This window comes from Mastigoproctus giganteus, chromosome 12, assembly GCF_048544385.1.
Source record: "Mastigoproctus giganteus isolate SK-2022 chromosome 12, ASM4854438v1, whole genome shotgun sequence".
Classification (NCBI taxonomy): Eukaryota; Metazoa; Arthropoda; class Arachnida; order Uropygi; family Thelyphonidae; genus Mastigoproctus; species Mastigoproctus giganteus.
The window spans coordinates 48,561,817-48,584,060 of NC_143586.1; the positions used below are offsets into that span (position 1 = coordinate 48,561,817).

At 35.4% G+C, this 22,244-nt stretch overlaps 1 protein-coding gene across 4 annotated transcripts in view; it reads right to left on the reverse strand.

Annotated features, from left to right (window-relative positions):
- Nucleotides 1-22,244, reverse strand: part of LOC150077026 (heterogeneous nuclear ribonucleoprotein L-like) — a 127,610-nt gene that overhangs the window by 6,717 nt on the left and 98,649 nt on the right. For all 4 annotated transcript variants that reach the window (XM_090386429.1, XM_090386427.1, XM_090386426.1 and 1 more), the window contains 4 exons: nt 20,811-20,932; nt 12,201-12,405; nt 5,760-5,817; nt 3,095-3,190 (listed from right to left, as the gene is read on the reverse strand). In XM_090386429.1, coding sequence (XP_090242555.1) covers nt 3,095-3,190; nt 5,760-5,817; nt 12,201-12,405; nt 20,811-20,932 — 481 coding nt within the window. The remainder of the gene's footprint in view (nt 1-3,094; nt 3,191-5,759; nt 5,818-12,200; nt 12,406-20,810; nt 20,933-22,244) is intronic.

Below are 22,244 nucleotides of genomic sequence, written 5' to 3' on the forward strand. Positions count from 1 at the left end.
CAAAAAAAAAAGCTTGGATGAACAGACAGCTTTTCATTGAGTGGTTTCATAATCAATTTGTCTCAGCAGTGAAACGTTTCAGCAATGAAAATGATTTGCCACCTCGCGCCATTCTCCTCATAGACAATGCGCCATCCCACCCAGACGTTTCCGAGTTTACATCAGGGGATATAAAGGCAGCTTTCTTACCGCCTAATGTAACACCGTTATTACAGCCCATGGACCAGGGGGTGTTACAGTCTATCAAGCTTGCATACAGAAAGAAATATCTTAGGTCCTTGATAGAAGATAACACCAATTCACTTTCTTTACATGAGAAAATGAAACAAGTGAACTTAAAAGATGTTGTATATTGGGTTGCTGAGCTGTGGGAGAGTGTAACCGGTGGCAAAACATAGCATCTTCTAATCGATTTTCATCGTTACGTCAAAAGAAATTAACAGAGTTTGTTACTTCTGAAAAATGGCTTTTGTTCCTGTTTTGGTGTAAAGTATTGATCTGTAGTTTTAATAGGCCATGTCAAACACTGATTTATTAATTTTGTATTAGTACAGCACTACAATAAAATACAATTTTTTTGTGGAATTCTAAATGTCTTTGTACCATTAATACCATTTAAATTTAACGTATTTAACATATATTTTGCGAACTAAAAAATTTCCTCTCCGCTGACCGAAACGTGTTCGGATTAGGCGGACGTTCGGATTAGCGGGAGTGCACTGTACAGTGAAATTATTTTTTGAATAAAAATAATGCAGCACTACTTATATTTATTTTACTGTACCAGTTTCATTATAAGTTCCTGCAGTAAAGACATTTTTAACGGCTGCCACTGTGATATCAGTCTCAGAGTACAGTGGCAGCAACTCATTAACAGTAGTGTCTCTAATGTGACCCCTGCTGTAATTTGTGCAGCAGTCTTATGTGGAACAGTATCAAAAGCTGTTCTAAAATCCAAGTATATGATGTCAAAATTAATTTTTACATACAGTTCCTTTGTGTTACAGTGTCATACCAGCTAATCAGAATTGTCACATAAGAACTCCTCTTAAAAAAAAAAAAAAATCCACACCGTGATTGTCAAATAGCTGCATTCCTGTCAAGATATTGATGCATTACTTCTTTAACCACTGACTCCATTGTTATCCCTGGAACAGAACAAGCTTACAGTTCTGTAATTTAACATTTTCCTTTGTGGACAAGAGATAACTGCACATTTCAATTGGTAGAGACTGCTTCTCCCACTGTCTGAGATTGGATAACTACAGCCATTATTGAAGATGAGGTTAGAAATTTCTATCATAGACAGCAATGAAATCGACCTCTCGAAACAAGTGACAAAACTGATAGTGCCATGAAGAATTGGATGCCACACAGGCTATGTGGTTATCATTAATGTTGTATAAACGAGTCATATGTTAAAAAGAATGCCACAAAGCCTCATTTCTATTACACAAATGTTTTAATGCTAAGGCTATGTTTAATACACTAAGATCTCAATATACCAAACTCAAGCAGTTTTGAGCACATTTACTATGGCCAACATGTAAAAGTATAGTACCCCACTTCCTTTTATTATAAAAGGCAGCATTAGGAAAAGTTCCAGCAGTGAATTTAAAAATATCTGAATAAAAATCTTTCATTTTTTAACCCAGGGAGTCTAGAATATCACGCTTAGATGGAACATTATGCCACTGAGGAAAAAGTAATACATGTTTCTGTCAACCTTCTATCACAACTACTTCTAGGTGAACATAAATGTCTTTTGATCCCCACCCCCTCATACACTGAGATAATGTTTTGTTTTTTCTAATGTAAACCTTTCGTTAGTCTAGTTCAACCTTTGGTGTTAACCAAGAAAGGTGTAATCTGATTGTATTACACAATGCTGATCCCAAAAAACTGAACAGAATCACCTTGCCAGCACATGGGTGTACTTTTGCCTTTTTGGCATTTGGTGATTCTGCATGCTTCTGTTGTTTTGACAATTGTTTAGTTTTGGAATCATACTGATGGATCCAAGTCTCAACTATACTGACTAGTCATGAAAAAAACTTCTCTTGCTTTGCCTGGCACATTGTGCCCTTTCCTTCTGGTTAGGAATTAGAATTCTGGGAATCCACCTAGCAGACACTTCCACAGAACCCACACAAATTTGAAGTTCTGTGGCTAGTTCTTTGATGATAATATGGCAATCTTCTAGAATTAATGCCTCAATTTTTGGAATACTCCCCTCTGTTACAGAAACTGCTAGGCATCCTGGGATTTCATCATGCACTGTGGTTCTTACACATCTGAATTTTTTATTCCAATCTGCAACAACATTGCAACCTGGGCTGAGGCTTCTCCATAAACAGTGACCATTTCTTTGTGCATTGTTCTGGATGTTTCCCTTGCAGAAAGAGGAACCAAATCACTGATCAAATCACTATTGCACTTTATCCACTGTGACACTTCATTCAGTGCTGCAAAGAAAAATAATGAATTGTCAGATCGAAACTAAAATGCACGGTTGCTATAGAGATTAAGGTATCAAACCAAAAAATTTCATCTTTCTATCAAAACTACTTCTGGGTGAAGAAATCTTTTTTGAATTCCCCTTGCACATGACATTGACCTGTCAGACTGAAGCAATCATTTGGAATTGCCCTCAATGTTGAACTATAAAAGAAATTTTTTTTAAAATTAAGCCACTTCCAAAATAGTAACATTCCAGCTTAAAATTGCACTGGAATGTTACTAATTTCTAATTTGAGCACTGATTAACATGCAAACCAGATCACTTGTTTATAGTATATGAAAAAAAAAAAAAAAAAAAAAAGGTATTTCAACATGATGTTCATTAATTTTTCACTTAAGCAGTTCAAAAAATACGAGATGGCCACAGCAAGGCAAAAACATAATACATAATGGAATGTTATTTATTATAGTAGAAATTAATGGTTATAAAACAACACAAAGATGCCGAAATAAACTGCATTGAGAAAAATCTGTTGGATATCACTTCTCTAATAACACTTCCGATGTACTTTGGAACTCAGTTCTTTCTGACATTTATTTTCAAAATAGAGCATATTTAATAAATGAAACTTACTTGGATTTGGAAGTGGCAAGTGATTACATATAGCCAAAGCTTCAAGAGCATCAGATTTTTCCTCAAATTCCAATAATCCTGAAGAGCTTCTTTCAGCTAAAAACAAACAATAATTAATGTGACTTAAATATAAACTCAGTGCCATTTTAAAATAATCAGCACTGGCCAGGTAGTGTGTGTGTATGGACTAAATACATACAAAAATTCTCTAGAATGCCAGCCAACAAATCTGGTTCACACATGAGGGTAGGCTGATGAGTTTTGCCTGTACGCTCATTAACTCAATAAACAACTGAGATAATTTTAAAAATTAAAAATAAACAAATCTTCTGAATGTCTTCTACGCACAATCAAAACTCAGTTAGTAGACATTAGAATGAGTACTAGTACAGCAGGTATATATCAATGCACTTACAATAGCATGCTGTTATTGAATTCTTGACTGTGGGAAAAGGTCATTCCTGCTAAAATTTATCGGCAGAGAAATGGGGAAACAGTGAACCAGGACCAGCTGATTTGAAAGATAACTCAGCATTGGAATACTATACTCAATAACAGTATCCAATGAAATGCACAGCTAGTGAATGACATGATTCAATGAGATCATCACATAACACAAGGCCACATTGCTGGTGAGCTGAACATCTTGAAAGAAAGGGTGAGTCACATTATTGGACTAATTGGTTATTGAAAAATTTGTTCCACATGGGTTCCTTGTATGTTGAAAGTGGAGATGAAGGCCAAAGTTCAGATTTGTTAGCAGTTGCTGACCAGGTATCACAAGGGAATTGATTTCTGTATGGAATGGTCATAGATTAGACAATGTTCCCGAAGAGAAGATACAATCCATGAAATACCATCACAACGATTCCCCAACAACCAGAAAAGTTTAAGACACAAGCACCTACCCACAAGTTTGATTTTCTTGAGGAGAAAAACAATCAACTCACAGCAGTACATAGTATACTGTATAATGCAGCTCTGGGGTTCCCCTCCCCACCCAACTCCACACTCACAGCAGTACATTGAGATACTAAGGAACATGAGGAAGACTGGTTCTAGTCAATTACTCAATCACACCCCACCATGACAATGCTTGGCCACACACCAGGTGTTTGAAGATAAGTTTGCCTTTCTTCTCTACAGTCCTGATCTAACACTGTGATAACCACTTCTTTCCAGTCATGTGTGGGAACATCTGCAAATCCAACTGAAGAATTTGTTGAACCAAACTCTTTTTTTAAAATTTGCTTTCCTGGACTTCCCTTTAGGGCTTCAGTGTTTTTTGAAGAATGAACACCGGCCCTACATACAACATTCCTTTTCAAACTGTTGGGACGAATGAAGTATGTTTTTGAAAATGCCAAAAGAGTTTCAAAAATAGCCTTCTCTACACAACAGCTGCACTGCAAAAAAAGCACACCTTTAACTTCCTTGATTGTAGGGCGTAACCTCTTCCAGGAGCACAAGGAACTAATTCATGATCCTCTAAAATGCCATGATTTGTTTCTGCTCCATAGCAAATTTTTTAAAAAATACTGCAGACAAACTTAAACTTTATAAACAAAATTCAATAGTTCAGTTTTAATTTATGATACAACTGTGTCAACATTTTATTTCCCACCCTGTATTTAGAAAATTAGGAACTTGTCTGGGAGAGTAAAAATCCTGTTTATCCTTGGTTCTAAGCAACTGAAGGCTGCTTAGAACCAAGCATCAAAGAAAGAGAGGAATAGGTCAAGTGTACTGGCTAACCAATAAAAAAATATGAACATGGAGAAAAATGTGCAATATGGTTTCCTTTTATCAAGAAACACAAATACCAATCAAATTTGATCAATACCCTTAAAATGAAACCACTGTGTAAAGTTCAGAATCTAACAATTGTACATCTGCTTCTCCAGTGATTATAATTTCTGACAATGTAATGGGAAGATTACAATTGCAGAGAAGTGAGAGACAACATCTGCAAAATGTTTTGTCAAGACTATTAGTAATAAACAGATTAATGCGATATAAAATTAGTTCGCCCCTTACAGATATTCCTCAAATTTTGGAAGTAACTGCAAATAACTTGAGTGCTGCATTTACAACACTGGAATATTCTTTGGGTACAAGAATTCTAATGGTATCACAGAAAATCTGTTACAGAATGAATGGAGCACTACATCAGCTGTCATCATGACAATCTTCCACTTCCAAAAATTCAATTCCATTGCTCATTGTAAATTATGTACATTACTCATGACATAAATCTTCAGTGGAATATTAATTCTCACAGAACACACACAGCATAAAAATAATCCAGTCACAGGGTACTTGACATTTGGAAGATTCAATTTATGATCACTGGGCAATTTAAACTATATTGAATTGTACATTACATATTATAACAAGTTAACAGAACATTACTGTATTACGGTTTTCTTTATTCTAGTTAAATCCGCCAATCTGATACATCATTATTTTTTCCCCATTGATATATAAAGTAGCTGGACTCCCATTATTAGTAATTTTTATTTCTGTTGTGCAATATGGTTTCCTTTTATTATTTCACAAAGAACACATATCTACACACCAACAAATCCAAAATATACTCAAATAACATGAAAAATAAAAGGTTCTCAAATCCACTCACAAATGCTTTAACCTCTGATTTACTTACTTTTTGAAGGAAAAAGTTTTATAGATGTTGGTGGCTTTGTCTGATTATCTTCAAACACCTACATAATAAAAGACAAGTTAAAAATCTGTTCCAAAGAGAGGAAAATTTATGTCAAATTGTAAACCAGAAAACTAAGATGAATAATAATAATAAAAAAAAGTGCATTTATCAAATCTCATCCAACTAACAGTGTTTAACAAACTTGCATGCTAAAAATAATTTGATGTTCCACCCAGAATTTTGTAACTGTCCAAAATACTTTGTTCCTTGAGAAAGAAGATGCGCAGTACTATGCATAAGTTTACCAAAACCACCTGAAATTGGCTAGATCTGTTAGTTTTCAAAGAGAAAGAACGGATGCAGAACTCACAGGCCACCGAGTAGAAAGCATGTGAAGAAACATCAAAATTTTTTAATATATTGCCCTACTGTAATTACAAACTCCCCTCCCAACTGCTTTACCCCAGTTTATTTGCACAAATTCAGGGATTAGTGTTAATGCATATACTGAACAACAGAATACAGCTGTCCTGAAAGCAGTGATTCACATTGTGAGAAACAACGTATTGAAGCAATAGTGTGGGGTTTCCCACATCCTAGATTTATTACCCGATTTTCATGATTTTGGAAAAGTGAAAAATCACCAGGAAGAATGCTGATTCCATATATAGAGAATGAAAAATAAGTGAAAGAAGTCAAACAGTGGCTAACAGCAACCAATGTAAATAACTTACCCCTATTGACTAGAATTCATGGTCAAGCAACATTCCAAGCAGTTTTAGAACCACAACTTATTTCAGCACAGGTATAATGGTCAAAATATCCCTGACCTGCTCCTCACTAAGAATCCAAGTGTTAGTATTGGCCGCATGGTGCAAGAAAGCCAATGGCTTATGCTGTACCAGCAAAAAAAAAAAAAAAAAAAAAAAAACCAGAATAAAACAATGCTTAAAACCCCCTCCCCCCCTAATAATTAATAAAAGAAAAAGAAATTAAACCTATCATCCTATGCGTTTCCCTCACCCAAAGGTACTATCCAGATGACATTTGAATTTCCCCAAACTGCCAGCCTCTACCACCCATGTAGGCAACTTATTCCAGTAATTTATAACTCGCCAGCTAAAATAAAACTTCCTGCAGTCCAATCTAAACATCTCTCCCCGTAACTTGACTTTTATGTCCCCTAGTTCTAGAATCATTTATAATCTTGAAAATTTCATCCTCATTCATTTTACTGATGCTTCTCAGAGCCTTAAACACCTCAATCAGATCTCCTCTAAGGTGTCTAGTTTCCAATGCAACCCACACATTCGAAGTCTTTCTCCATAAGGACACCCTTTTGCCGATCTCACCAGGCAAGTTACCCGTCTTTGCACCCTTTCAAGAAGCTCGATGTCTTTCTTTAGGTGCAGTCTCCATACTGAACACAGTATTCCAAGTGTGGTCTAACATAAGCCTTATATAATGGGATTATCACGTCCCTATCTCTACTTGCAAAAGTTCGATAGATCATCGATCGAATACTACGGGCCTTCCTTGCAACCTGTTTACAATGCTCAGAGAATTTCATGTCTGACCGTATCGTAACACCCAAGTTCCTTTCCTCCAGTACTGGGTTTAGTTGAACACCACCAAGTGAATAAGTTATTTTGGGATTACTGTTTCCCAGGTGTAACATCTTACACTTTGTTGGATTAAAGCATAGATGCCATTTTTCTGATCATTCCTGAAATCTATATATAGGTCTCTCTGAAGAAGCTCAGCTTGACAGTGATCATTAACTACTCTACCAATTTTAACATCACGCCCTCTATCCCTTCATCAATGTCATTCATGAAAATTAAAAACAACAGTGGTCCTAATACTGATCCTTGGGGAACCCCACTTCTTACATCAACCCAATCTGAGGAATAGCCATTTATCACAACCCTCTGCCTCCTGCCCTGAAGCCATCCTGCTACCCATCTAAGGATTTTCCTAGTGATTCCAACCTGTTCCAGCTTATAAAGCAACTGCTCATGTGGGACTGAGTCAAAAGCTTTGCTGAAATCTAAATAAACAATGTCGAAATTATTTCCTAAATCCAGCTCATGAGTGACCCCCCTTTCAAAATAGCGAACCAGATTTGTTAAACAAGATTTTCCCTTTACAAAACCATGCTCAGTATCCTTGAGAATTTCAATTCTATCCAAATGATTCTGAATTCCACCCCTGATCATTGCCTCCATGATTTTCTCTCCCACTGTTCCAATCCAAAGGAATCTCCCCAGAGTCTAGTGATGCTCGCATAATTAGCCTCAATGGTTCATTGCACTCACTTGCTGCCTCCCTTAAGATATCCCATCAACTTCTGGAGCCTTACTGGCCTGTAGGCTCGAAAGTTTTTTCATTAAATAATCTTGAGAAATTTCAATATCATTAATTATATTTTTCAACCTCACTCCCACAATTTCCCATTGCCACGAAAGGTTTTTCTTCTGTAAATATCGATGCAAAATAACTGTTGATTTCATCTGCAACAGCAGCTAGTGTATTTAATACTACCCCCCTTTCCCTTACGTAAAGGTCCGATCTGGTTTGTTCTGCTCTCCTTAGCATTTATATATGTGAAGAATTCCTTCCTTTTATGATTTTATGAGCAGTCTCCATAATAAACATAACCAAATCGCACCCATTCAATCGTGGTCAACAAATGAGTGGCACACTGATTGAACCATGGACTATTTGCATCATGGCTGGGATGCCAAGTATACAGCTATAAAAGCTATATATTTGGTTCACAGGTCCTTATGTTGAAGTTTTTTTTTTTGTTTTGTTTTATTACCTAGTTTAGTATTTTCCACAAGAAAAGATAATTTTTTTTTTGAAGATTATGCTTGATGAATTTTAATTCTTTAGTTTATTAGCAAACAAACAAATATCACTGTAAACAAAACATCTTTAGCATGTGTTTACCGATAGGAGTGTTTTCCTATAAAATTTTACACTAAAGCAGAGGTTCCCAAACTTTCTCGGTTCATGGCACCCCTAGGCCAAAAGAAATACCTAACACAGTGGTTTTCGACCTATATAATATTTTTTTCTTTATATAGCGGTACTAAATAAAGATCAATTATAGATCACCACAAAATTAAAAATATACGGTACGATGGATACCGTACACCTTTTTATAATGAAATAAATATACAAATTAAAAAAATAATAATAACTTTAAGGAACTTAAACCCCAAATTACACGGCACCCCAGTTAAAAATCGCTGCACTAAAGGGTTGTTATAATGAATCCACAGCCCCTGGGACAGCAGGACGGAAAATAAAAAGGGATGGACAGTATTCGTGAAACTGATGACATTGAATCAGCTCTTTATAATGTTATTTGATACTGAAATAGAATTCTATTCACATGATGTGAATTCTAAGTCTTGTTCAAATGCATGTGCTGATGTTAGAACACTAGATGCTGGTGTTAACTGGAGTAATGATTCTTCACAGATGAACTCCTTCCATTTACCTAAAAGCAGTGGGTACTTGTTCCAGCACCCCAATGCACACAGAAGGACCCTACTGAAATGAAAATGTTGCAGACATGAAAATTTCGTTTCGAAAAGCTTGAAATTAAATTTTAAATTCATTTCTCAACAAACCAATATCACTTAAGTAACAATTGAATTCTAGGCGCATCAAATTTGTTCTTTAAATATCCAAGTCAGCTAAGTGGAAAAAATATGTAAACACAAAGTTGATTGTTATCAAGCTTCATTGGCAAACTTGCTCTGATGGTTGCTCAGCACGTTCACATGATTTACCAACCAATTAAGCACTCCGAAAGAGTTGATTCTATTTGTTGAAGGTACTCACAGGACTGCTTGGTAAAATCTTAACCTAAACTGATTTCGTGGTCATGCATTTTTTTAAAGAAATATTTCAACAACTGGGAAGGTATTCCAACATGACTACACAAGCAGAAAAGTCCTGTGCACTGGCAATAAGCATCTTGAAACAAATCTTGTAATTAGTGACAAAACATAAAACAAAACAAAATGATGGTATGGACTTTACTCACAAGTAGGAAAGTGGGAACCCTAAATACAATACATTTTGTATATATTATTTAGTGATGCAAATAGCAGGAAACACTATATCCTTTCAATAGTTAAAAGTGAATGAATCATTAAGGCGGTACCTTTTTTGAAATTATCATTGATTCCACTTACTATTGCCCAGCAACCTTTTGAGATAGGAAATAATCCACCCCATGCCCTTGATTAAAACTGGAAAGTGAATAAACGGTTCATGTGGATTTTTTTAAAAGTTATACAATCAATGGTCTTATGCAAATTCATGAACTTGTTTTAATATCAGCAGAACTAAACAATACAGTTGTATATGAAAATGGATTATATGTGGGAAAAAAAAAAAAAAAAAAAAAACTCCCCACCACCTGCCTTTACACAATCCCAACAATCAAATAAAACACACTGAAAGAATGTGCTAGTTTTTGGTTTCATTTTTAGCTGCTAAAAACAGCATCAGATTTCAATGAAGGCACAGCCTTATTACACTTACCAACAATTCAGTTTTCTAACAATACCTGATCACAAATCCAAAATAACTTCAACTTGAGTATGAAGTCAATATGTATACTTGGTATCATAACAATAGAATTTTATTTTATTTCCCAATAAAAAGAGCAGAGCATTAAATACTCAATTTTTTCGATGCACTATTCTCTACACCTATTTATTATGTGATTCAACATTATTTTAATGACACCTCTATGCCAACTGTGACTGCAATTACAGTCAATCCGTGTATAGCACGATAGTTGTGTTCCTAGAAACACTCGTGCAATATAAATAACAGGCCCTATGGGAAAAAATAGGGTTAGGTGCCAACTACCCAAGATTGAACACACATTTGTAACCAAAACATTACCAAGCACAATAAATAATTGTAATAAAATACTTACGTATTTCATTACAACTACTCCGTAATAAAATATTGCCCATGCTTTTGCTTCTATCGTAAGCCAACTTGTTGTTTTATCTTCTATCCAAACAGACGTTCCATCTCTTCCAACTCTTTGTGTCTTGATCTAATGGATTTTGTTACACTTTGAGTTGTTCCTGCTATGGAAGTTGTTTTTATTTTCTCTGCATTCTTTCTAATTCTCTGCGTTGCCTCATTTAGGCCTGTAGCACTTGCAATACCACATGGTCTTTCATTTCGCTCAAAATGTTTCACAATTTCATATTTTTTCTCTATCGACAGACTGGCCATAAGCCTTACTGGGGAAACCCTGGTGGGCCAGAGGCCAGAACACAATGGAGGCAGGTGTGATTTTGGCCATAAACATTAGTGTGAGGCCGCTACAAATTTTTCCGGGTAAGGATTTTTGACCTAGTCGGCCTCTGCCTATCGATATTGCTTTTCTCTCTGAATCTGTAGCGTCTTCACCAGGACACTTCCTTTTCACACCTTTTAAGTATTTTACTCATTTTCAGGGAATAAAGCACAATTACAAAATGAGGAGGCACGCTTGATACACATATACAAAGCTGCGTGCGGGTAGCAACTGAATAAATAACACCATAAAGGCAGAGACACACTATTAACACCTCACTAGCTCACATTTTACTAAAGCACATTTCTGGGGGTTACTACCATAAAACAATAAAAACAATTTCCAGCTGCGTTTCTGGTAGTGGAATCTGTTATTGGTTTGGTTTTTTTTAAGGAGCATTAGCAACTAAGGCCATATTGCTCTGGGCTGGGAATACACGGTGGTCATTCCCCGACCTTTCCGCATCCTCCGTATTTGGTGGTGACGGGCTCGAACCCCGGTCTAATCAAGAAGCGTGTGCTATGCACTGCTGCTCCTTCCCACCTGGCTATGGAGGTGCCCGGAATCTGTTATAAACTGGTAGTAAACTCGATCTAATTGCATTTGTGATCATACCAATAGCTGAAATTGTGTGGGTATTTACGTTATGGTGAAATGTGTTTCCCCTTCACTAATATAAAAAACAAATACACTTTCAGAACCTTCATTCCTATCGTGTTGCGTTCAGTCTAGGTGATTCAGTGTTAGACTGCTATTTCTTGTAAACACAAAGGGGAATCATGCATAAGCGAATTCGGTTTGTGTTATACACGATATCGTTCTATTTGTAAATCGTGTATGATCGAATGTGTAATGTAAATACGTGTTATACGAGAACTGACTGTAGTCCAAAACATAGAAAAAAGATGGCAGCAGGCATTAAACACACACACACACACAGTCTTCAAAATGCAGATCTATGATGAACTCCTGAAATGGTTAAAATTGAACAGCAAGTTAGGTTTCATTATAACATATCTGCAGGTGCAAACAACAATGTAATAAGTAATACATGGACTGTTATATACACACTTTTTGTAAGACTAGAAACAACATACTGTCTTTAATTCATCCTCCTGAATACCATGTGGAGCATTGAAGAAATGTAAGACTTTTGATGGAGGTAAAATGCGATTTTTGCTAGCAGCTTCAGGATTTGTGAATCTGTTATTTCGGTTTCCCATGTAATCTTTGAAAGATGGACTGCCATCAGGCAATTGGAATGGCTGCTGCACATCATTTAGAAATGCCTGCTTAGAATACCTGAAAAAAATATTTATATGCATGTTAGTTATGCATTAAACATTTTACAATTTCAAGTAATCACTACAACTCAGGTTATTTAGAAATACAAATTCCAGTAAATATAATTTTATAAAAAATTTACAGCATTGTCTTTTCTGCTGCAGCCCCGATCAAAATTAACAAATATACTCAAACTGATTCTTGAAGCTACCTGGGACTGATATAACTTCCAAACTGCAAACCTTTTAGCTACTACGATGCAGTAACAAAGGAACTAGATACAATTTTGACAACATATAGTTAGAGATTTCAGTAAAACTTTTGAAACTGTTCCACATTAAAGACTGCTGCCCAAATAGCGGTGGCATTAGGGGCAAGCTACTACTATGGATAAAGGATGATTAGGTGGCAGGAAACAGGATTGGTATAAATGGACACAACCCCTCTTGAACTAATGTTATTATTGGGGGTGGGCTCTTACTGTTTTCAATATTTATTTAAAATATTGACGAAGGTATAAAACTCGCTATATAAGGCTGCAGATGATACAAGGTGGTTAATAATGGGAATCAAAGCATACTATTGCAAAAAGACCTAAAAATTAGGCCGATGGGTTGACAGAGGAAAGTTAGGTTTAGCATTGATGACAAGTGTACAGAGAGAACTCTACTGCTGCATATAGGCCAGCAGTAGAATTCTCTAAACAGTGCCAATAGGATGCTAGGACAGCTCATGGGGTTCTGTCATGATATACAGGAATTCTGCAAGCAGAGTCAAGGAGTATTATCTTACTGTATGAGACAATGGCTAGGCCACATCTTGAAAGCCTCAAGGATATGGATCTGTCAGAGGTGGTACAGAGAAGAGCAACACAATTAGTCAACAACAGAAAAGGTACTCTTACCACAAAATACTTCAGTTCTACAAATTGCAATGCTTGTGAACCCACAAGGAGACTTGTTTGAAGTGTTTAAGGCTTTAAATGGATTGAGTAACTAAATGATGACATCCCTACTCTTTCTCAGACAATACACACAAAGGAACAAATTTAAATTTAGAGGACATCTGCAAGCTAGATGTGTGAAATTTTGCTTTTGGACAGAGTAACTATTATTGGAAACAGACTTCCACCTGGTGTTGAGTATTACAGGGTCAAGTGAGATTGGTACCCTCTAGTGATGCCATATACCTTGCCTTTTACCACTACTAGTAATAACTGAGCTAGCACTGTACATTCTTTGTTTCATCATAGCTCAGATTATGGAAAGTGAAAACTGTTATTTCCAAAACCATGATTTAAATTAATAAAAAAAAAAAAAAAACAAAAAACAATTGTAACAGAATTACAGACAGTGCCTTATACTACACTATAATATTAGTAAATAAATAAGAGGAGTTAACCTCAATATAGTACGTGGAACACTTCCATATGATACCCTCCAGAAATTAAAACGGAAAAAACGAAAAAATCGACAACTTACCGGAACATTAAAGTAAAATATAAATAATTAAATAATCAATTTAACACAATTCAAAATCAATTTAAAACAATTAAAATTCAAATTAACGCAATTAAAAGAATCTAACGAAAATATTCAAAACGATTTTCCTTCCTGAAGCCGACAATGCTTTTCGACCGACTGTCGTGATCACAGGAACGAAAATTACCGAATCAGGCTAAACCTGCAACTTAAATAGTGATTATATGTCTTCGCGCATGCGCGTTAAGGTCCACGCATCGGAGATCAAATATGGCCACCGAACATTAACAGAATTCTCATGTAATTTAATTTCAACGGTTTCTGCAATTAATAGTCGCGTATAATTACGTTGAACATTAAGTATTTTGGCCTCGTTAAATAAAAAAGTATGTTTTTCGTTAATGGCATGAAAGGCTAATTCTGACGCTGCTGAACGAGAAGCACGAACAGAGGCTTCGTGTTGATTTACACGGATATTAAGAGAAAACTGGGTCGAACCCTGGTAAGACAAGTCGCAGTCACCGCAAGAAATGTTGTATACTAGATCATTAATTTGTGTTGCGAACGCGGAAAGAACCGAGCGATTGTTCAGTATAGTGTGTAACTTCCGTATGGGCCTAGCTATAATTTTAAATTCGGTATCTTTAAAGAATCTGTTAAGCTGTTTGTGCCACTGTTCAACATATGGGACAGAAATAAAGTATTTTTTGATATTTCTATTGTTGATTGGTGTAGTATTTTGTATCCTATCCTTAGCTTGTACCCTAATTCGATTTATTGTGTTAATGGGATAACCCCTGTTTAAGAATCTGCTAGTTAATATTTGTATTTCTGAGTCCAAAGCAGAATCCGTCGTTGAATATTTATAGGCATTTAGAAATTGATTAAAGATAATCGATCTTTTGTAGGTGAACGGGTGGTAGCTATTATAATGTAGAAGCATACCGGTGTTTGTGGGTTTTCGATAGATGCTAAATTGTATTTTGTTCGAGTCACGGGTAAGCGTGAAATTTAGAAAGTTTAATGACTTTGTATCCGTATCTTCCCTTTCCAATGTAAATTTGAGTCTAGAATGAATATTATTAAACGAATGTAAAATGTCTTGGATAGTACTACTATCGGTAATAACTAGAACATCGTCCAAATACCTCCCATAGTATGTGATACGGGGACGAAAAGGTGTCAAATGTATCTGTTCAATCGTTGAGAGATAGATCTCTGACATTAAGCCACTCAGGCTCAAACTCATTGGTAAACCAAAAATTTGTTTGTACACCTTGTCTCGAAAGGTGATGTAGTTAGCTTCAACTAACAGTTTAATTAAGTGAAAAATTTCCTTAATAGGCAGCTTCATATAATTAATCGGTGTCGAGTTTTTATTTAACATATCCCAAATAATATCTAATGTGTATTCAACGTTTACATTCGTATATAATGAGGTAACATCTAATGAGAATAAATTGTCATTGTCGCCGGGTCTACAGTCTTTCAGATTATTAAATAATGTATCGTAATTCTTAATCCCAAATTGTATAACCTGTCTAAAAGGTTTTATAATGTTATATACATGTGTAGCTAAGGCTGAAAATGCCGAGTTCCTGTAGGAAACAATAGGTCGAATCGGAAATCCAGGCTTGTGTAATTTTACCTGACCGAAAAGTGCAGGAATATTGTATGTTCTGGACTTCAATTCCTTCAACTGAACCATAGTAATATAGTCGTAAAAACGACTATATTACACGACTATATTAATATAGTCGTAAAAACGACTATATTACTATGGTTCAGTTGAAGGAATTGAAGTCCAGAACATACAATATTCCTGCACTTTTCAGTCAGGTAAAATTACACAAGCCTGGATTTCCGATTCGACCTATTGTTTCCTACAGGAACTCGGCATTTTCAGCCTTAGTCACACATGTATATAACATTATAAAACCTTTTAGACAGGTTATACAATTTGGGATTAAGAATTACGATACATTATTTAATAATCTGAAAGACTGTAGACTCTGCGACAATGACAATTTATTCTCATTAGATGTTACCTCATTATATACGAATGTAAACGTTGAATACACATTAGATATTATTTGGGATATGTTAAATAAAAACTCGACACCGATTAATTATATGAAGCTGCCTATTAAGGAAATTTTTCACTTAATTAAACTGTTAGTTGAAGCTAACTACATCACCTTTCGAGACAAGGTGTACAAACAAATTTTTGGTTTACCAATGAGTTTGAGCCTGAGTGGCTTAATGTCAGAGATCTATCTCTCAACGATTGAACAGATACATTTGACACCTTTTCGTCCCCGTATCACATACTATGGGAGGTATTTGGACGATGTTCTAGTTATTACCGATAGTAGTACTATCCAAGACATTTTACATTCGTTTAATAATATTCATTCTAGACTCAAATTTACATTGGAAAGGGAAGATACGGATACAAAGTCATTAAACTTTCTAAATTTCACGCTTACCCGTGACTCGAACAAAATACAATTTAGCATCTATCGAAAACCCACAAACACCGGTATGCTTCTACATTATAATAGCTACCACCCGTTCACCTACAAAAGATCGATTATCTTTAATCAATTTCTAAATGCCTATAAATATTCAACGACGGATTCTGCTTTGGACTCAGAAATACAAATATTAACTAGCAGATTCTTAAACAGGGGTTATCCCATTAACACAATAAATCGAATTAGGGTACAAGCTAAGGATAGGATACAAAATACTACACCAATCAACAATAGAAATATCAAAAAATACTTTATTTCTGTCCCATATGTTGAACAGTGGCACAAACAGCTTAACAGATTCTTTAAAGATACCGAATTTAAAATTATAGCTAGGCCCATACGGAAGTTACACACTATACTGAACAATCGCTCGGTTCTTTCCGCGTTCGCAACACAAATTAATGATCTAGTATACAACATTTCTTGCGGTGACTGCGACTCGTCTTACCAGGGTTCGACCTGGTTTTCTCTTAATATCCGTGTAAATCAACACGAAGCCTCTGTTCGTGCTTCTCGTTCAGCAGCGTCAGAATTAGCCTTTCATGCCATTAACGAAAAACATACTTTTTTATTTAACGAGGCCAAAATACTTAATGTTCAACGTAATTATACGCGACTATTAATTGCAGAAACCGTTGAAATTAAATTACATGAGAATTCTGTTAATGTTCGGCGGCCATATTTGATCTCCGATGCGTGGACCTTTACGCGCATGCGCGAAGACATATAATCACTATTTAAGTTGCAGGTTTAGCCTGATTCGGTAATTTTCGTTCCTGTGATCACGACAGTCGGTCGAAAAGCATTGTCGGCTTCAGGAAGGAAAATCGTTTTGAATATTTTCGTTAGATTCTTTTAATTGCGTTAATTTGAATTTTAATTGTTTTAAATTGATTTTGAATTGTGTTAAATTGATTATTTAATTATTTATATTTTACTTTAATGTTCCGGTAAGTTGTCGATTTTTTCGTTTTTTCCGTTTTAATTTCTGGAGGGTATCATACGGAAGTGTTCCACGTACTATATTGAGGTTAACTCCTCTTATTTATTTACTAATATTATTATCAACGTAGAACATATTGAGTTATTACAGCTCTGATTCATACTAACTACACTATAATATAAAGGTGGGATTGTAGCGGAAGTGTTCTGTTTGTAAAAGATTTACCTTTGATCCTGGACAGCCACAACTCCAACCACAGGTAGATCCCACTATATCAAACTTTTTTCTGGGTGGGGGAGGGGGAGAAACTCCAAAGCGAAAGGTCGGCAAACAGTGATGGTTAACCAAAATAGAAGAGAAACTGATGTCTTGCTAGCTTTCCCCCACCACCAAGTTTTCTGTGATTTTACACTTAATTATAGTGGAGGCTTTTTCTAGACAGGTCAAGATAAGTCACGAGCTATTCTACAATGCATTGATGCTATGATTCCATCCCACATCACAAGCTGCTGGTCTAAGAAATGCAGTTTACACAGCAGACAGTACCATGATTTATGTAGATGAAAGGTAAAGGTATATGAAGCCTCCTTCAACAATTCATGCTGAATTGTTGAGGAGGCTTCCATCCTGTAGTGGGTTGATAATGGCTGAAATTTACCTTTATATGGAATGAGAGAAAAGAGGGCTGCTAACAAACGACCTCCAACTGCATATAAAATTTAAAACTGCTCTCCACAATTTTTTGTGCTAAATAAGAGTTAACTAATGTGACACACACTCGCGAGATACCCCACCAGATGAATTGGCACTGATGCAACAGCTAATGACTACTAATCATTATTTCCACACATTTTATGTTTGACGCTATCTTTCACACAGCCTATTCACTCACAATATTCAGAAAGTAAAATAACATTGGAGAATGTATTGCTTCCCAGCACATACTAAGGTTTGTTTGTTATTTTGTTTTTAGGAGCATTAGCAACCAAGGCCATATTGCTCTGGGGATATGCAGTGGAAATTCCCTGACCTTTCCGGACCCCCTGTACTTGGTGGTCACGGGCTCGAACCCTGGTCTAATCAAGAAGCATGTGCTACGCACTGCTGCTCCTGCACCTGGCTACGGAGGCGCCCACATGTGCCAATTCATCTGACACAATGTAATTTGGAAAACAAATCACTATTAGATTTTTTTTTTTTTTTAAAAACTTAGTAAGAAGGTATTCAAGGATTATTTTCAAAAAAAATCAAACTCCTTATAAAATGTTTTTCTTTCAACATACATAAGCCTGTACAGAAGAATCATCTTTGAAGAAAATTATAAAATAATTATTATAAAAAATGATAAGTCAACCTAAAGTTACATTATCAACTGTGCTATTAAAGTTGAATTTTTTTGTATTATCATGTAAAATGTAACATTATATAATATGCTTTACAAAAATACTCTACATAAATATTTTTACTTTTGTAGTACATATTTTATTTTACTTGTTAATTATCAATTTTAAAATAAAAATTGATATTTAATTTTTAAAAACTTCAACAATATTTATTTATGTAAAATAAAAACTTCAACAATATTTATTGAAACAAAATGATTCATGCACCCAATGAAAAGTTTGCTGTGATGGGGTACATGAATCACTGCACATGAATAATGACTGAAAGTTTCTGGATTCATGAGATCCTATGATTAGAATCCTCTATGAAATATAATGCATACGAATTTCTCCTATCACAGAATTCTTTCCTGCTCCCTCAGAGCCCGCTTTCTCTGAAACACCTGCACTGAAGATTAAACTCTGTGATGAAAGGTTAGGGAGCAACAGATGACCCATGCATTCCTGATGATGTAATGCTGCTTACCATATGCACACTGACAATTCGAGGGTTTGGTGTCAAACAACTAACTACAAAATTTCATTGTCTTCTTGAGATAATTTCAGTTTTACTTTATACAAATAACAATGCATATTGTGTCATAGAACTGTATCTCCCTAGTACTTTACAAGTTAGCTTAGACTGCAAGTACATTCTGGTAAACTAAGAAAATGTCAAATGATTTTGTAGTTAACACTGTTTGACACTAAACCCTCGAATTACTCCTGTATTCCAGATCAAATGGGTTCTTTGGCAATTTTGAATGTAGTTTTTTCTGTATGATGTTCCTTCCAGATGTAGGTATTCAGAATGTGGAAGCTCAGAAATCTGTCATAGATTGGTCCTGCCTCACAGTATCTCATCAACTATCCACTTTTGTCAGACTCATTTCTGAATGGCACATTCATTACCAAAGACACTCTCTGCTCTTCATTTATACTTGAATTATATGGTGACACCATGTCTCCAATATCAGGCAGTCAAGCACTGCATTGTGTGGATATTAGAGATATGTCACACATAAGGGATGCAGAATTTGAATATGGGGAGCAAAATGTGTACAGAAAAGACAGGAGAGATGTTATGCTTAGTTAAAAAAGCACATAAAATCCAAGGCTGCACATCCAATTGACAAGGGTGGCCAGTGCAATCTGATTAATGACAGCAATCAGGGTATGCTGCTGCAACATCTAGAAAAATTAGGTAGTAGGCCAAGAAGAGGAAATTAAAGTTTAACAAATGCAAGGTACTGCATATGGGTGGCAGCCATCTCACATTAATATACAAACCTTATGATTCGTATATTCACCCAGGATAGCACAGAACAAAAAAAACCTGGGAGTAATTGCGCAGTCAGACATGAAGTTCTCTGAACAGTGAAGATTGGCTGCCAGGGCAGCTGGCAAGTTTTTGCCAATGATATACAGGCATTTTGTCAGCAGGGATAAGGAGGTGATTGTCCTATGGCAAAAGGCAGTGGTTAGGACACCTTGAGTACTGCATACAAGAACAGGCACAGAGAAGAGAAGAGAACAAGATTAGCAAGGGGAAGGGGGAGCAAAAGGGTGCTCGCAGCAAAAAAGGTTCCACTTTTGCAAAATGCAGTCTGGTGACTGGCTCCAGCGTGGAGATAAGTGTATTGAGTAAGCTCAATTCCTCTTGCTTAGAAATTCAAATTGGGGAAAGTTTGTTGCTCAATAAATGTGTTACCTTTAACAGCAGATAGTTCATTGCCGGAACAAGCTTCCACCTAGTGTTGTATAAGTGAGCATTATGAATAAATTCAAGGAAGAACCAGACAAACTATTAGAGAGGATGGACAGGTAACATGGGAAGTAATATATATACATATTTTTTGACTGATGCTGTACAAGCATCATTGCCACTACTAATACTGATTTTTCACATAAAATTGATCTGCTTCATCAGTAACCCAACATTTTTGGTATCATGGTGCATATACTCTAAATCAATGTGTAGAAACCAGAACTTTGTGGAAAGATTACAGAGAATGCTATGTTTAGTAAAATTGAAGCATTTAATTCCTGCTATTCCATAAAAAAGATAATTTACGCTTACCCTAACTGCAGTTTGCATTCAAACATCATTGCACCATTCAGATTGGTGACAGCTCTTTCAACAGCTAAAGGATCTCCCATTTGAACCATCGCACAGCCTTCTTTGCTTTTCAAAAATTTTACCTACAGGTATTTTGAGATGCATTTAAAGCACAGTATTTTAACTAGATTTGTAAACATTAATTCAGAACATTAACTACAAATATAATTAAATAAAGCACTTTTTACATGCAAAAAATATTTCAGATGGCAAAAGTGAGAAATGGTTAATTTTTTGAGCCTCTTAACAGTACAAAAGCAATGAATAAATGACATGTTTATATTTACATTAGTTTCTGAAAACTGTTGTTTATTCATTGGTGTGGGAGAGTATAACCATTAAATGAGATATTGCAGATTTGCACAATCCTAAAGTGAAGAAATTCTAAATCCGTAGAAGTTGGAATGCAGTCATATATATACAAATGCATAGGCTATTGTGGTATACAAAAAAATAAAATAAACACAGAAACAATAACAATGGGCATACTTTTTAACATAATTTGGAATTACTTGCATAATTGAACCAATGTTTAGCTAGATTTATTGTATATTTCCTTTGAAGTATTCAAAATAGGAAAATAAATAAATAATAATAATAACTACAGGCAGTTCCCGTTTTATGAGGGATTTTTTTCAAGTATCAAGTATCAACAAAATCGAAAATATGAACATTAATTGCATAAAATGAATGTTAAACATTCACAAATACCGCATTACAAACTACGTGCATAGCTACACAATACCGTGCTTTACAATATTAATCCATTCCAGAGACCCCATTGTATCGTAATGTGAACACAATAACGTTTTTTGGTAATTCGTTCCGTGACCTCGGAAGTTAAAATTTTCACTATAACTCTCTAAATGGTCGTCTTTATAGTGTAAATTGTATTAATTACCAATTCAAATCATTAAAATGCATTACACTTTCACTGTTAATCATATGTCCTGTTAATAAGAACCAATTTTGAACAGCTTTGTGATATTTTTTCTAAAGCACATTTCTAGAGGTCATAACCATAAAACAATTTGCACTTTCCGGTTTATTGGGTTTTTCTGTTACTGCAAGCAATTATAAACGGTAGTAAACTCCATGTTATTGCACTTGCAAAAATAACAATAGCTGGAACTTTGTGGTTTTTTATGTTATTATAATGAAATGTGTTTCCCCTTTACTGAAATCTTCAATCATATAAAAAACGAACAAAATTTCAGAATCTTCTCTTCATTCTTTTTAAAGCTTTGTAAACTTGTTACTCCGTGCAAATCATGTTAGTTGCAATTTGAGCGTTCCATTAAAAAATGCTTATGCATGCTATTGAAATTTATAAAGAAAAGAGAGCGACTATCTTGGAAACAAATGCCTCTTGAAGCATTTCTGAAGACGACGACT